Source organism: Amblyomma maculatum, unplaced genomic scaffold (genome assembly GCF_055883805.1).
Source record: "Amblyomma maculatum isolate TAMU_Amacu unplaced genomic scaffold, ASM5588380v1 scaffold_13, whole genome shotgun sequence".
Lineage (NCBI taxonomy): Eukaryota > Metazoa > Arthropoda > Arachnida > Ixodida > Ixodidae > Amblyomma > Amblyomma maculatum.
Genome location: NW_028146738.1, coordinates 33053845 through 33068158, shown reverse-complemented (window position 1 = coordinate 33068158; position 14314 = coordinate 33053845). Strand labels below are relative to the sequence as shown.

General features: G+C 47.6%; 1 protein-coding gene across 1 annotated transcript; it reads right to left on the bottom strand.

Annotated features, from left to right (window-relative positions):
• Positions 1 to 757: 757 nt before the first annotated feature.
• On the bottom strand, positions 758 to 3228 carry LOC146172529 (uncharacterized). The gene is made up of 3 exons (XM_084585787.1): positions 3223 to 3228; positions 2218 to 2598; positions 758 to 883 (listed from the first exon to the last, which is right to left on the bottom strand). Exons 1-3 carry the CDS (start codon positions 3226 to 3228, stop codon positions 758 to 760), a joined length of 513 nt encoding a protein of 170 aa, XP_084441913.1.
• Positions 3229 to 14314: the final 11086 nt, after the last annotated feature.

The following is a 14314-nucleotide window of genomic DNA, read 5'->3' as shown; positions in this document are numbered from 1 at the left end:
GGGGCGCGGGGGAAAAGAGACGCGTCCCGGTGAGGAGGAGAGGATAGGAGTGTGCGGCAGCGAAACTGATTCCGAGGAATGACGCGAAGTGTTGCCGCACGAGAGAACAAAAAAAAATAAAAAGGCACACATCGCGCGCTTGCTGTGTTCGTGTCAATGTGAAAGAAAACAACTCAAGTGCGCGGCACACTGTACAAAGCACTGACAGTCGATATGGGGCAATCAGCCGTGACCACCCAGGATAGCACACGTGGAGCATTCGGTGACAGCGCGAATCATCTTGCGAGGTGAACAGGTGGGACATTAAGCCAGCCTGTTCGATATATTCACACAGGCTCACATGTCTTCGCTCGCTAACGCACGCACTGCCTGGCGGCCAGAGGAGCCCAGCTATGCTTTCCGGGATTACACCCTGCATGCGTTCTGTACGCCGCCAGTAACTAGAGGCGTGGTTCGGCTAGCACGGCGCAGTGCAGTAGAAGACCGCTCGTCCTGTTGTTTTCTGCTTTGGTGTTTATCTCTTGCGCTCTTTTCCATTCAGCATGTTCCACCAACTCGCCCGTTTGGCTATATTGTTCAGTAGTAGAAGATGTTCGAGGATTTATACCACATCGCCGCCATCAAGCACGTCCCTGGTCGTGAGTCCGTGCCGCATCGGTCGTTCCACTGGCCACGCAGATCCAATGCACGTAGAGAGGGTCACTGGGCACTGTAGCTGACTAAGTGAGTGGCCACTAACGCTGTGATTGTGTTTACCTCATACGATGCGCGGATCTGGGTACTGCGTCCGGAGGTGGTCGTTGATTACTCCCCGCACGTCCTCCATGGCGAGGGGCTCGTCGGTGGGGTCGTTGTACTCGATTCCGGAGTGACCGGGGATCCACTATGCGCGCATGGGGTTGCCGCGCTTGACCAGGCGCTCGAGGCGAACGCGAATCTGGCACAGCGGCGGAGTTCCTCGGCCGGTGGTTCGAAGGAGGCTGAGGGTGGGTCAGGAGCCGCGCAGCTGGGCACACCCGGGTGGCGGAGGAGTGATTTCGAGCAGGAGATTCAGGCTAAGGCATAGACCATGCAGCTCCGGCGTGGTGGGGGAACCCAGGGATATCACGTGCAGTTTCCTGTGCAGCTGCAGGGCAGGAATGGTAGCCGCCACGACTAGCGAGCAGCTCTGGCCACGAAGGCATCAGTGTAGACGAGGAGGTGGTGTAAAAATCCTTGTAAATAACGACTCCAGTCTGCTAGTGCACTGCACAGAGCGGTGTGGTGTGCTTTCCGGTGATGCGACGATTTGCCGCTGGACCTCCATAGCACAGGGCCAGAGAGAGCAGAGGCCACCGAGGGGCGTGGCACTGGTGCGCTGCTCGTAATCTAGCAGTACTGCTCCCATGCGTGAGCACCGGTGCTTTCGCAGCAGCTACAAGAGCGGGCCGCCACCCGCCTCGTGGCCTGAAGTTGTATAGGGCCACGCGCCTGTCTCGGCTAGGGTAGCTGCGCATTCAGAGTTCTGAGGGAGGCTGAAGGAAATGCGAAACGCTTTGCAACGCTAACCTCTAGCTTCCTCCAGCATGATTTGCGCAGCGCGACAAGCGATAGCGATAGAGAGCTGTCCCTACCGCCACACAATTCTACAGCCGCCGTGCGGCTTGCTTAGAGATGCCCTGGCCTCGAGCAGTGTACCTGTGCACGACAGCGGTGGTTCTCTTCTTCTGCAGGCAGGCCTTGGTCGCCGCGGATTGGAAATAAATGCGGTGGTTTTCGTCCACCTCTGGGCACCGCATCGAACGTCACCCTGGCAGGAGAGTCGCGTCCAGTGTGAGCGGCAATGGCCACTTGATAGAGTCCGGAAAGCGCACCATTGCGACGGACTTCGCGCTGAGTGAGACAGCTTGGCCGCGCACACAGTCCCTGACCGTCGTCAGAGCTCCATGCAGGCGCGCCCGCATGCGCGCAGTATCACTCGGCAGTTCAAGGTACCATAGAGCAATGTAATCCGCGTATATGGTTTGTTCACATGATTTCGGGCGCCTGCGGGCAGGCACCCCAGCACCGCCGACAACGACAAATGAACATAAAACGTGACAAGACAGAGCCCGTGGACACTTTTAGCTCCACCGTATGAGGTGCCGAGAGAGCACCCTATCGCCTCACCCCTCGATACGCGAATGCGCATGGAGCTCGCCTGCAAAAAGCTCCGAACATCAGCAAGCGCCCGCCCACGCCAGCCTTCTCAAGCGTCGCGAGAATGGGAGCTCGGCTGACGTCAAACAAGCTCGCCACGTCCAGAAGTAGCCGCAGCTCAACCTGCCTCACTTCGTTCGTGTGCTCGAGCACGCTGACAACGTTAGAAATAGAATCCTCTGTATGCCGTATTCCGTGAAAGCCCATCTGCTGCTCACCAAAGAAATCCGCCGCCGTGGCCCGTTCACTGAGACGCTGTAAAGTCATGTGCTCCATGAGCTTACTTGCCGCAGATGTTAGCGCCACTGGATGGTAATCCTTCATCTGGATGGCTGGGCATCCTGACTTGAGGATGGGGCAGACGAGCGCTATGTGCCTGTCCTCAGGTAGGGTCCCGCGTCCGCAAACCAGGTTGATCGGCTGCAGGAGAACAAGACGTTGATTCGCGCAGGGCTCGTTTAAGAAAACTTGGGGCCCTGGGCTAACGCGCATGCATCCCCTTTCCCTTCTCTTGGCGCCGCCCCCTCGCCCTACATTATTTATATATACCTCATGTTTCATTTTAACTGCATGAAATTTAAAAAAAGAAATAGAACTATCAATGGCACTCTTGCGACAGTAATGCGTTAGTACTACTTTTATGGAATACAAACTATCGAAACGCACGTCACGTGTACCGGGCGCCAAAATGCCGCATTCATTGCCTTCCGCCTCCTTTTATTTTCCATTCTCGCCGTGCAGAAACTAACAGACGGTGTTTGTTAAAATGACCGTTATAATGCATTTATTAAAATCCAGCTGACCTAGATTTCTGAAGACCCCCCAACTAGATTCCAGGCTCCGCTGGCGAATAAAATAGCGAGACACTTGTTCACCATCTAGTGGGTTAAATTTTGTCACCTTTTCAATGTCGCATATTAGCAGCACATGGGAATAAGAAAATTATCACTTGGCTTGGCATTGTTAAACCTACGAAAATAACCGTGCAAAACATTGCAGGAGGCGCCTGAGGCTGATGAAGTGTGCGCTGTGTCCTGCACATACCTGCATTACGCTCCTCATTCTCTAACAATGTAAAAAAGCAGATTTCATCAACTTTCTTTTTCTTTCTTTTATGGGGAGGGGGCACAGTGTGATTACGTTAGACGCCGGCCGATATTTTTATCCATTAAGACCAAGTTCAGAATAAAAATGCTCTATGCCTGGTTAACTACTTAACGAATGTTTCATTATAGTATAGTGGCCGCCGGAGCACCCACTGCATGTTTTATTTTTAATGCGACACACCTAAAGAAATAACTCAGTACTCTTAAAAGTAAAATGGAAAATTTTATGAAAACGTTTGTTGTTTTCAGTATTAGTAACAATTATGTGAGTTCCCTTTATCTACAATCTGTTTTCTGAAAAGGATTTTGGCTTTGCTTGGACCACTAAGTATAATATTGCAAAGAGAGACGATGTATAAAAAACTTTTATTGTTCAAATTCAGCACAAGCATCACAGTGCACGGAACATCATACGCAATAGATTCGCGACATATTCAATACTTCAGGCAACATAAATAAAATCAAATAGGCACTAACCTACACAGTAAATACACAATAGACTCGTGATGTATTCAGTACCTAAAAAGCCACTGTCCACCCTCTGGAAGAAAATATTTTCTTCCCCCGTGACTATGAGGTTTCGCTCCCAGAACGCAAGGCCAAAAAATGTTTCGAAAAGAGTAATTAATACCGCAGTTACAGCCACCGCAATGACCCGATTCTATCGTGTTTCTCTCCTCCCGTTCCCTCGGAAAGGTTTTTCACTCTCCTGCCCGGTCGTCTAGCCTTCGTAAGCCAAATTCTCCTTCCTTCTTCGCGTTTTATGGGATGTGAGGCGTGGCACTTTGCGTGCGCGAAAACAAAATCAGCGAGAGAGCGCGCGCCAAAGCATGCATTACCTTCAGTCCGGCCGTGGCCACGGTGTAACAATAGGGTCATTTGTTTAACCTACACAAGCTACACCAGTGTAGAAAATCTCCTATACCCTAATGGCCATAATATTTAGGTGAGGACACAGCACAGGCGGGGCACTGAACGCAAGTTTCCAGATAAGGTACCAGCCACGCTCCTCCTAACCGGGCCGCTGATCGCAGCATCAGCGTCGATGTAGCGGTGAATCTTCGCTGGAAGAAAAAAACACATTCATCGACGATGCCGTTGCGGTAGCAACCTGCTGATATCGCGCGGCGCGTTTATCCTGCGTGAGCCGTTTGAGTGGCCCGAACTGTTTCTCCGTCGTCGCCAGAAGCATCACTGTAGCACTTCACTAAGCCGTGCCCACTGCATCACTGCAGAAGCGAAGTCCAGAATGATTTATTGGCTTGTAAATACTATTGACCTAATTTATTCCTAACAACGAAGTGAAGAAAAGGTTGAAGTTGCACTTTGCGTTTAAATATGGGGGAGTGAGTACTACAACACTCAACCATTAAGTCATCGTTATTCAATTGAAGGCACTGGGGAAGCAGTTTTCTCACTTTGGATAGCGTAAATAGAGCAGGAATAGCGAATCCTGTGTTCGGTTGGGCGAATGGAAGAAAAATTTAAGAATGCATAGGTTATTCTTATCCACTTATTGAAGGAAATGCAACAGCGTCTTTACCGCTTCTCTATCGCATGAATCACTAACGTGCAAATTGAGCGGAAGAATGGAATAAGCAAGCGAAGAAAAGTACGGACGAGTTATGTGTACGAAAACCGGAACAACTGCTGCCATGATTTAAGGCTTTTTTGCCTCAAGCAAGCTCAACTGTCTTCAATATTTGCACGATCCGACTGCACGAACGGCTGCACGATCTATCCATCTATTTATGTTCATCAACTGATTCATATGCGGCTTTGGCGCACTACATCACATTACCGTTCGTCAATCTCTAACGTAGATTTAAGAAAGCTGTTAACCGTAATTTTACCTATTTTGCTTCGTATTGAATAAATTATACTCGGTGTTCTTTTTCAATTGTTGGGAAATTCTCTTCCCCTCTGTACTGTACCTATACCCTGAGGATAAAAATATGAGGGAAAATAAAAAAAAAGCTAGGCGAAGTAATGATATAGAGAAAATGAAAGGGGGGGGGGGGCGGAGGGAGAGAATTCAGTGGGAGCTAGCAGAATCCAGTTAGAGAACCTCTGATTGAGGGAAGGAATAAAGTAAGGAGCAAACTAAGGATGCGCGGGCACACTGATGGGCGAACAAAAGATGCAAAGTCAAAGAACAAATGAAACGACCGATGGTTAATACCTTTGTTGTCAAAGTGCCGCCGCATGGGTGCAGATGGTTCAAATTTCGCGCGAAAAATTATTGGCCTTGTACGCTTTTATTTAAGCATTCATGAAGCCACAAATTCATAAAACTGCGCTGAATAATGGACCTAGACAAAAACAACGCGGCAAAAATATTTTTCTCTCATCATCGGCCACAGTGTACGAGAAAATGGCTCTCGAAAAGCATGCATTCACCATAGAAAAGCATTGCCTGCCACTACGTCACAGGCCGCTGAGCGAACTGTCATATCGTACGGCTTAGACTAACTAGGAGACTTTATCTGGAACCGGCGCGATACTCTGTGTCGCCACTTATATATATTGGCGGGGGAAAAGCGCGCCGCAAGCGGCGCACACAATTAGTCTCTTACGAACATTCTTCACTCGCCAGTCAACGAGACGGACCAATGGATGTCATCGCTACTCCGACATAAGTCTAGCGGCTCGTAGAGAACGAGGCAGCTGGTTTCCCGATGGGGAGGATGAGAAAGCTTTGATTTGTATTTTTGCTGCTTTGCGGCGCGCGTATCGCTGTAACATTTTGCACTATCTCCGGTACCTGATTGAAGCATTGGGCTTTTTTGCTTAAAAAATCATACCCTGGACAGTGGCCCTTTAAGACAATATAAATGCGATGAAATATTTAACAGACTACACAAGAAAATTACTACCACAAACTACAAGACATGTTTGAAAATTCCTTCTTTGATATTAATACAAGGGTAGCACAAAATGAGAAAGGAGCTGGCAGGCGCCCTTTGCAATGGTTAAACAAAAAAAAAAAGAAACAAAATACAACAGCTTACAAACAGGACTAATTTCACAAGAATAAGAGGCAAACAATCAGGATTTACATTTTTTTATTAGAGCTTAGCGTTTCATAGCCAACTTGGAGGCTTTGAGACGACCACGTGGTACAAGCTCACTGGAAACTTATTTGTAGGGCAAGCAGCATTTTCTTGCAGATGTCACTGCATGCATAATATGAGAAGGGAAAGATGGAACAGGAAAATATTGTTATGTAACTTCCGAATTTTGTAACACATATAATAAAATAGCTCAGCGAAGTCTCGGGAGCATTTCTAATGAATCTGGAGAGCCAGGCATGTAATAGACGAAGTGATGCGGTGATACGTAGGTTGAGTGTCTTGGGCTGCCAGCTTTGCCCAACTGCGTCGTGCCATGTGATCGCGATGGAAACCATCATCCCACTTACGCTGCGATCCGTTTGAATTTAGAGCGACGGGGCCGCTTCGACACCCGACACTCGTTGATCTGGCGCCTGGATGGGAGCTGCATGTTTGGGTATATACTTTTTATAACTTCTGTCCCCCGTAAATCGAATAACGCGTCTGGACCACTATGGAATCATTGTTTTTTTTTTTTATTTCGGTCCTCGTCACTAAGGACGGCTGCAAAGACGGCATGATCCTTGGTGAAAACAAAAAAGAAACAACTCGGCTGTCGAAAGTGCTTTTCTCTGACCGCGGAAACAATACCAAAACTCTATTGAGAATTTGACCGCTTGGAGGTAGAGGCCGACCGAACTACGTTGCGGAGGGAGAAAATTGCAAATGCTCCGCAGCCGTATACCTTTGCTCTCACACCCCCGCCGGGGTGGCGCAGTGGTTAAGGCGCTCGACTACTGTGCCCAAGGACGCGGGATCGAATCCCGGCCTCGGCGTCCGCTTTTCGATGGAGGCGAAAAGCAAGGCGCCCGTGTGCTGTGCGATGTCAGTGCACGTTAAAGAACCCCAGGTGGTCGAAATTTCTAGAGTCCTTCACTACGGCGTCTCTCATAGCCTGAGTCGCTTTGGGACGTTAAACCCCACAAACCAACCAACCAACTTTGCTCTCACTGCCAAGAACAGTTGTCGCGGATTGTAGGTGCCGCAAATGTAGTCGCTGAGGTGAGTAATAAAAACTCTCGTGGCATATACCCATAAAGAGGGAGCCTCAGCTGATGTGGCCTTTGCCCCGTCAGTAACATGCTGATGGGAATCTCAAGCAGACATCGGACCAATCACATGCCCGAAGTGTTCCACACCAGCTGCAGAAGTGGATGTTCGCCACCTGGTGGGGTCTTGTGCAGGGAGAAGGACATCAAGGACACAGATTCTGCGCGAAGTGGGACTAACCACAACAAGGGAAGAGGACTTCTCTAAATGGCTCACCGACAACAATAAGAGCGGGAGCCTGCTCCGGTTCCCTACGGAAAATAATTTACATGAGTTTCTATAATATGTTTTATGGCAAGCTTGCGTAAAAAGAAAAAAAGAAAACAAAAGTGTCTCGAAATTTTTTTTCTCTCTGGCTTTTGTTCGATCCCTCTGAAATGAAGGCGGCCAGATGCAAAAGTGCTCCTGAAAGTAAAACTACATCCAGATACATCCCATGCTCATAAGCGTTCAAATCGACATCAGAAATTTCATTCAAGAACAGTGTTGTATCCATTTTCGGTACTTGGCCTCTTAGCAATTTTGAGAAATTTGCCTATGAGTACTTCGACAACACTAAGAAATTCGGAGTTGAGATTGATAGAAAGTGGTGAAGGGCGACGCCAGGCTTGCTCATTTCGGGATACCGAATAATTCCGAGGGGAGCTATTTTTGCACGGGAGCCACTGACCGATGTTCACGTGCAGAAAAAAACAGAGACCTTTTAGTTCGAGGTAGAGTTCGACAGTCTCTGGCAGCTGTTTTTTCAGCTGCACATAGCAAGTCTTTCCAGCTGTTTGAACTTCATCTTCCCATATCTCTCCTGTTCCAGCATGATTACGGAGAGCTGTCAGAAACGTTGAATAATGATTTGGGCATTTTCATATGATTCCCAAGTGGCTATAACCTTCATATTTCCTAATACTGCTACAACCACACTGGGGTATTTACAGAAAGCTGATGGGTGTTAGATGTAATAACTAAGAGTGAAAAATTTCTTTGAATGCATAGGAATTTTAAACACCTAAACAAGAGAACAATAAAGTTTCGTAAAGTCAAAAATGCATTTTTGCACTACTGTTTATGAACACTTTTACTTCCTTATGAGTGTCATCTACAGGTAGATTGCCGCTACCTATTTACTCATTAATAACGCAAAAAAGAACCTCGGCATAGAAAACAAACTATCCTTAAAGAAATTGTGCCTAGACGAGAACCTGCCACTTAGCCTGAACAGCGTGGAAAACTTGCACAAGGTAGAATGAGCACTGTACCTCATAAACGCCGCCTGATACTAAAAGTGCTACGTGAATCGGCCAGAGAGTCTTCGAATAATTACAGTCATAATTTTATTTCTATGGCTACAGCTCCAACGTCGAAAGCCGGAATGGTCTCTTGTAGATATACCCTTGCAACAGACTAGTTTGAGAGCATTGGTGAAGCAACCAGCGTTGCAGCAGGAAACGTTTTAGTTTCTGAAATAAAAAAGAAGCCCAAGCAGTGAAGGTTGTGTGAACTTGAAGGCAACGCGAGAATACCGTCTAAGGGAAAGTTCGGGTTTGGCTAAACGTACCAACAACATTCTACTTATTTTCAGTGCGGTACCAAGCAAAACCGAACAAAGAAAACAAAGCAGACGCTCGGGAATTACCGCAAGGCAACTCAGATGTTACACAACCTGCCGACTGAGAAAATCCCAACATCGTTTTGGACTTCAAGACATCCAACCTCGAAATACCGGGAAAGCTTAGGTGCTGTACGACTACGATCACTTTTTGGCAGTGAAAAACAAATTTACAAATAACTTGTGAGAACCCTTTAACGGTAGCTGATGGAAAAAGAAATTCTACCATGAGGCTGACTTTCAAGAAAAGCTACTCGGGGATATCCAGACTTCCAATGAACTACAAGCGTCACGTCCCCATACACGCCATCGCGGTTTCGCGTTCTGCATCATCTGGCGCTGCACATTTACTGGCTCCAGATTCTGTTGTAACTCGTGAGGTAACGTCCAGCCTCGCGCGCAATGACTATCCGTTGTGAAAATGAATTTCTGGCTTTTTAATGTGACGTCGTTCAGACGTGTTTCATGTTTCAAAACCTTTTCTGTTTTCTTGCAACCGCAGCTGCAGGAGTGCCCTTGATGAAGGATGAACACTCCAGCGTAAGGCTAAGACATCGGCAAATTTCTCTTCAAAAGAATATCTTACAGACTGCCTAAAGGAATAACGTTGGATACGGCAATCTTAGATCTGGAAGGAAATGTCCCAATGGCGGCCATTACATCCTTTTCTAAACAATTATTAGATACCAAAATTGTTCCCGAGACGAGCTTATATCAGACATGCTTATGGCATGCTTGTGGGCGCCGTAAATTTCCGAGCAGCATACTGCTTCTTTTCCCGCTCTGTCCCCCAGCCAAGGACAGATAATGCTAGAAAACTAAAGGATTTCAATTCACATTTCTCAAGTTTTACAATGCCGTAAGTTGGGTGTCAAACTACAGTGATTCCCCACAATTAATTGCCGCGTCAATTGAATTTTGGCAACAGTGTGTAAATGCATTCAGAGCAAAGGAAGAAGCTTAGAAAGACACAATGCGGCGTAAACTAGCTTTCAGGCACACTTCGTGGCCGTCAACGAGCCTTGCCTCTTGTAGAAGTGACGAAACCCATTACATTAGCTTAAACAACTTACCTACAATCGACGAAACAAAAAGAGACTTCTGACCAAAGAAAATTCTGCCTCAAGCCAAACAAATATCGCATCAAACAAATATCGGATGCCCCTGCTGGAGCCGGTTGTTGCAGGTTAGAAAATGTGTATTTGTGTCAAGGAAAAGGTGCACGGCAGGGCAATATCGGAAGAGAAATACTGTTTGAATTATTATCGGCCCGCTGAGTGCGCAATAACAAAAAAAGTTAGATAGGAATGAGGATGGAAGGCAGGGATGTTAACCAGAAAGACATCCGGTTGGCTACCTACACAGGGGAAAAAGAGTAAGGGGATTAAAGAGGGGAAGAGAAAAGGGACGTGGAGCACAGTCAGAGTTTGTCACACAAGTCGGTGGCTGTTAGAAAACTAAACAGTGCCTTTTATGCCTTAAAGGAGGTCGACTGCCGTGGCCATGGACCAAGGATCTTATCCGCCGTTAAAGGGCGAGGATTGAGGTGGTCCAGCGCACTACGCAGCGTATGTCTTTCACTCACAAATGAAGGGCATTCACATAAGAGATGTTCGGTTTTCCCTTGACAGCCACAATTTTCACAGGCAGGGCTGTCGGCTGCTTCAATCCTGAAAGCGTACTTGGTGAACGTAACATCGAGCCATAAACGGCACAGCAACATTACTTGTCGGCGAGCAATCTGATGAAGAAGGCGGAGGCACAGTTAAGAATCCAGTGCCCTGAAGCAGCGGCTTCTAAACTTCCCCGTGTTCGACGCTGATATTGTGATCTCCAGGGCCAAACAGCGTAGGGCATATGCGACATCAAGCCTCGTTATGGGGATTTTAACTGGAACGCCATTGCTGTGGGCAGAACGGGCAGCCTCTTCCGCCTAGTGGTTTTTTCCTGATGCCGCAGTGTCCTGGCAGCCACTGGAAAATAATATTGTGACCTTTCAATACAGTGTCGTGGTACAGCTGGCGGATCTCTCCAACGAGTTGTTCATGTGACCCGCGGCGTAGTGCTGCTTGCAGACCTTGAAGGGCTGCTTTAGAATCTGTGAACACTTACTTTGTGGCACGGGCAGAGGCTCTTTATTTTTCTTTCCTTTTGCATGCCTCAACATAATATATGTCCAGTAATGTGTCAGCCCGTTATACTTAGTGGCAAAGGCTGAGGCACTTTATTTTTCTTTACTTATGGTCTGCCACATTATAGTGTATGTTCAGTAATGTGGACGTTCTTTGTAAATGAATTCAACTGCCGCGCGTAGGGCAGCTAGTCCAGCTTCAGTTGCTGAAGTCAGGTATACTGTTTTAACCTTTATCTGAATTGATTTGGCCGGTATGACCCAGACCCCGCGGAACTGGTTAGAATAACGGAGCCATCTGTGTAAGCATGTATTCGAGTTTGATGTCTGAAGTGCAGATAATCCAATGTCAATTGTTTAAAAGCAGGTGATGACATTCTGGCTTTCTTCGTAATTCCAGGAATATTAATTTGTATGCTTGGTTCATGCAGACTCCATATGGGGGATCATAGTCTTACAGCGGGGGTGAACTGCGAAGGAATATAGGTGCGATGGGCTTCTGTAACTTTGGCGAATGCAGTACTTTGACTAATTATGGCAAGGAATTGTTGGAATTATTGGCCTAATTATTATAATTCTGACCGAAAAGATTGTTTTTCTCTTTTCTTTTCTTTGTCAGATGTAACACGTTTACCCACGTATACGATACCAACATTGTTGACTTGATCGTTTTTGTTATGCTTTTTATGCTACCATTTTAATTGCACAGGAGCGTCCCATATCTACCTACCGAACAGTTGACGCCCTGCGGGCACATTTCCGACACATCTCCCGGGTTCTCCGTCATCATTTGAACAGTCGTCCTATTTCCATGCCGCGTACATCGTTTACAGAGACCGTTGATGCGCATCACGCTATTCTGCGTCCCAGTTTACACGCACATCTAGACCGTCCTCTCCACTATAGAACCTGCATCAGCTACACGTGCTTCTTTCAATACCCGGCATCAGGAAGAAGGTCGAGCTATCGCCCACAGAACTAAAGCAAGTCACTCTTGAATACTTCTATGAGCACCATGGAAATCGTATGCACGTCTACACCGACGGTTCAGTGAGTGCCCTGAGTTCTTCAGGCTCCATGGTCATACCCGCAATTACTACAGAAATAAAAGTTATGATAATTCACCGGACGTCTTCAACAGCCGCAGAGCTAACCACTCTTCGTGCTGTAATTAGGCATATCAGTCAACAAAGCCCTCAGCGGTGGTCCATTTTCACAGAAGCAGCCCGGCAAGCCTTAAAAGCGGCTCTTCGCCGTGGAGGCAATGAGCAACTCGTCGCGGAAATACAACTTCATCAGTATGTCATGAATGGAGGACATGACATCATCTACCAATCTCTTCCAGGACACCGCGGCATAGGGGGCAATCTCCGGGCGGACGAGGTCGCACGAACAGCCCACCAAGACAGCGATTGTGTTTTGACCCCCTTTTCTAGGGCAGACGCAGGGGGCAGGCTTCGCGCACTTGCGCGGGAACACACGATCTCCTTGTGCAATTCTGGCCAGTTTGCGACCTCCCACTTATAATCCCTGGACCCTGACCTGAAGCTCCGGCTTCCACCTGGCCTATCCCGAAGTGAAGAAACTTTGCTGTGCCGCCTGTAGGTTGGTGTTGGCATAGCACGTAGCCCTGAATGTACAAACTGCGGGTGCGACGAGACTATACGCTACATTCTTTGTGAGTGCCCCATTTACAGTGAGGAAAGACAGTGTCTATGCCGTGCGCTGGAGTGTCTAGATGGACGCCCACTTACTGAAATTAAGATCCTAGGTCCCAGGCCACGGGGATCGTCTGCGGTGAAGGCCTCCCAGGCACTGCTCCGCTTTATGAAAAGCACAGGACTGATCGATAGGCTATGATTTTGCTGTTATCTTACGTGATATGACTGTGATGTGATGTGACATGTCTGTGATGTGACTGTACTTACTTCACCCATCCCTCTCGTACCCACAACTTTTATATACACTCACCCCTTTGCCCCAGTGCAGGGTAGAAAAACGGTTTCTTTTACCGGTTAACCTTCCTGCCATTCCTCCTTATCTTCTTCCTCCTCCTTTTATGTGTGAAGCTTATATAGGTATTTACTCTGCAATAAAATTCAGTTTATAGTTTGCACTCCAGTGCTTCGTGTCGTTTTCTATGTCTGAGTTTTTTTCAAACGCGCAACTATGTTATAACATGCTGTTTCGAAAGGTGAGCGCGTACGAGAAACCGCACTATCTCTTTCGCCAAAACCGAACAAACCGTGTTCAGAAAGCGAGCCTCTGAGGATATCGCAGAACGCGTAAACGAAGAAGGTAATCAGTTTGTTTCCGCTTCAAAGGGGACTGCAGAGATCGGCCTCGAGCTTTTACAAGCAGTTCTAGACAGAACCCTCGTCAGCTTTACAACTGACACCACCTGATTTCTCTCACTTGTTTCCCGGCCGTTTTGCAAAGGTAAATGCGGCAGCAATAGCTAGTGTGGTGCCTATAGCTCTGCCTAGATTACTTTTTTATATATCGGGAACGCAACGAAATTATTAAGATGCACTATGTGTAGCGCTTCTCGTTTCATTTCACAAGGAGCGCTACGAGAATCTTCATTGTAGGGTAGGTCGCCGCATATAAGCAGAGCCGAGCGTAAAAACAACGAAATAAAACTTTATATCGCGTGCATGGGCTGACCTGCTGGCAGGTGTACAAATGAGAAGCTGCCGCTCGTTGGAAGCCGCGAATAGAATCCCACGACGCTCAAAATGTGGCGAAACACATGTTTTTGGCAGGCAGACGGCTCGTCCTGCTTCTTTATATAAAAAAAAGACCAAGCGAATAAGGTGCACAATTTTAAACTTTGTCGTCAAGAAAGGAAATGCGCGCGAAGGCGAGCGTCGGAGAAGGTTCGGAAGTGAGCGCAAGCTTCTTCACGATGCGGAGATGGGAGTCGAGCGGTGGTCTATGGAGCACCGCGCGTAGACGGCTGCTGCACTTCAAGGCTGAGATCTGGCTGGCGTGAAGGGAGAGAGAAGTTGATGGCGTGCTAGCGAGACGCGAATGCTTAGTTCGGATTAACACGCGCTTGTACGCATTGACCGGTAACGGCCGCGACGGCCGCATCCGTGCTCCGCGGCACTCTCTCCATTGGCTGCAGTTG

Excerpts from the sequence above, each read along its gene's own strand:
- LOC146172529 (XM_084585787.1), bottom strand. Across the intron at positions 884-2,217 it reads CGACGCTTGAGAAGGCTGGC|TGGATCCCCGGTCACTCCGG; the intron begins GTGGGCGGGCGC and ends ATGCGCGCATAG.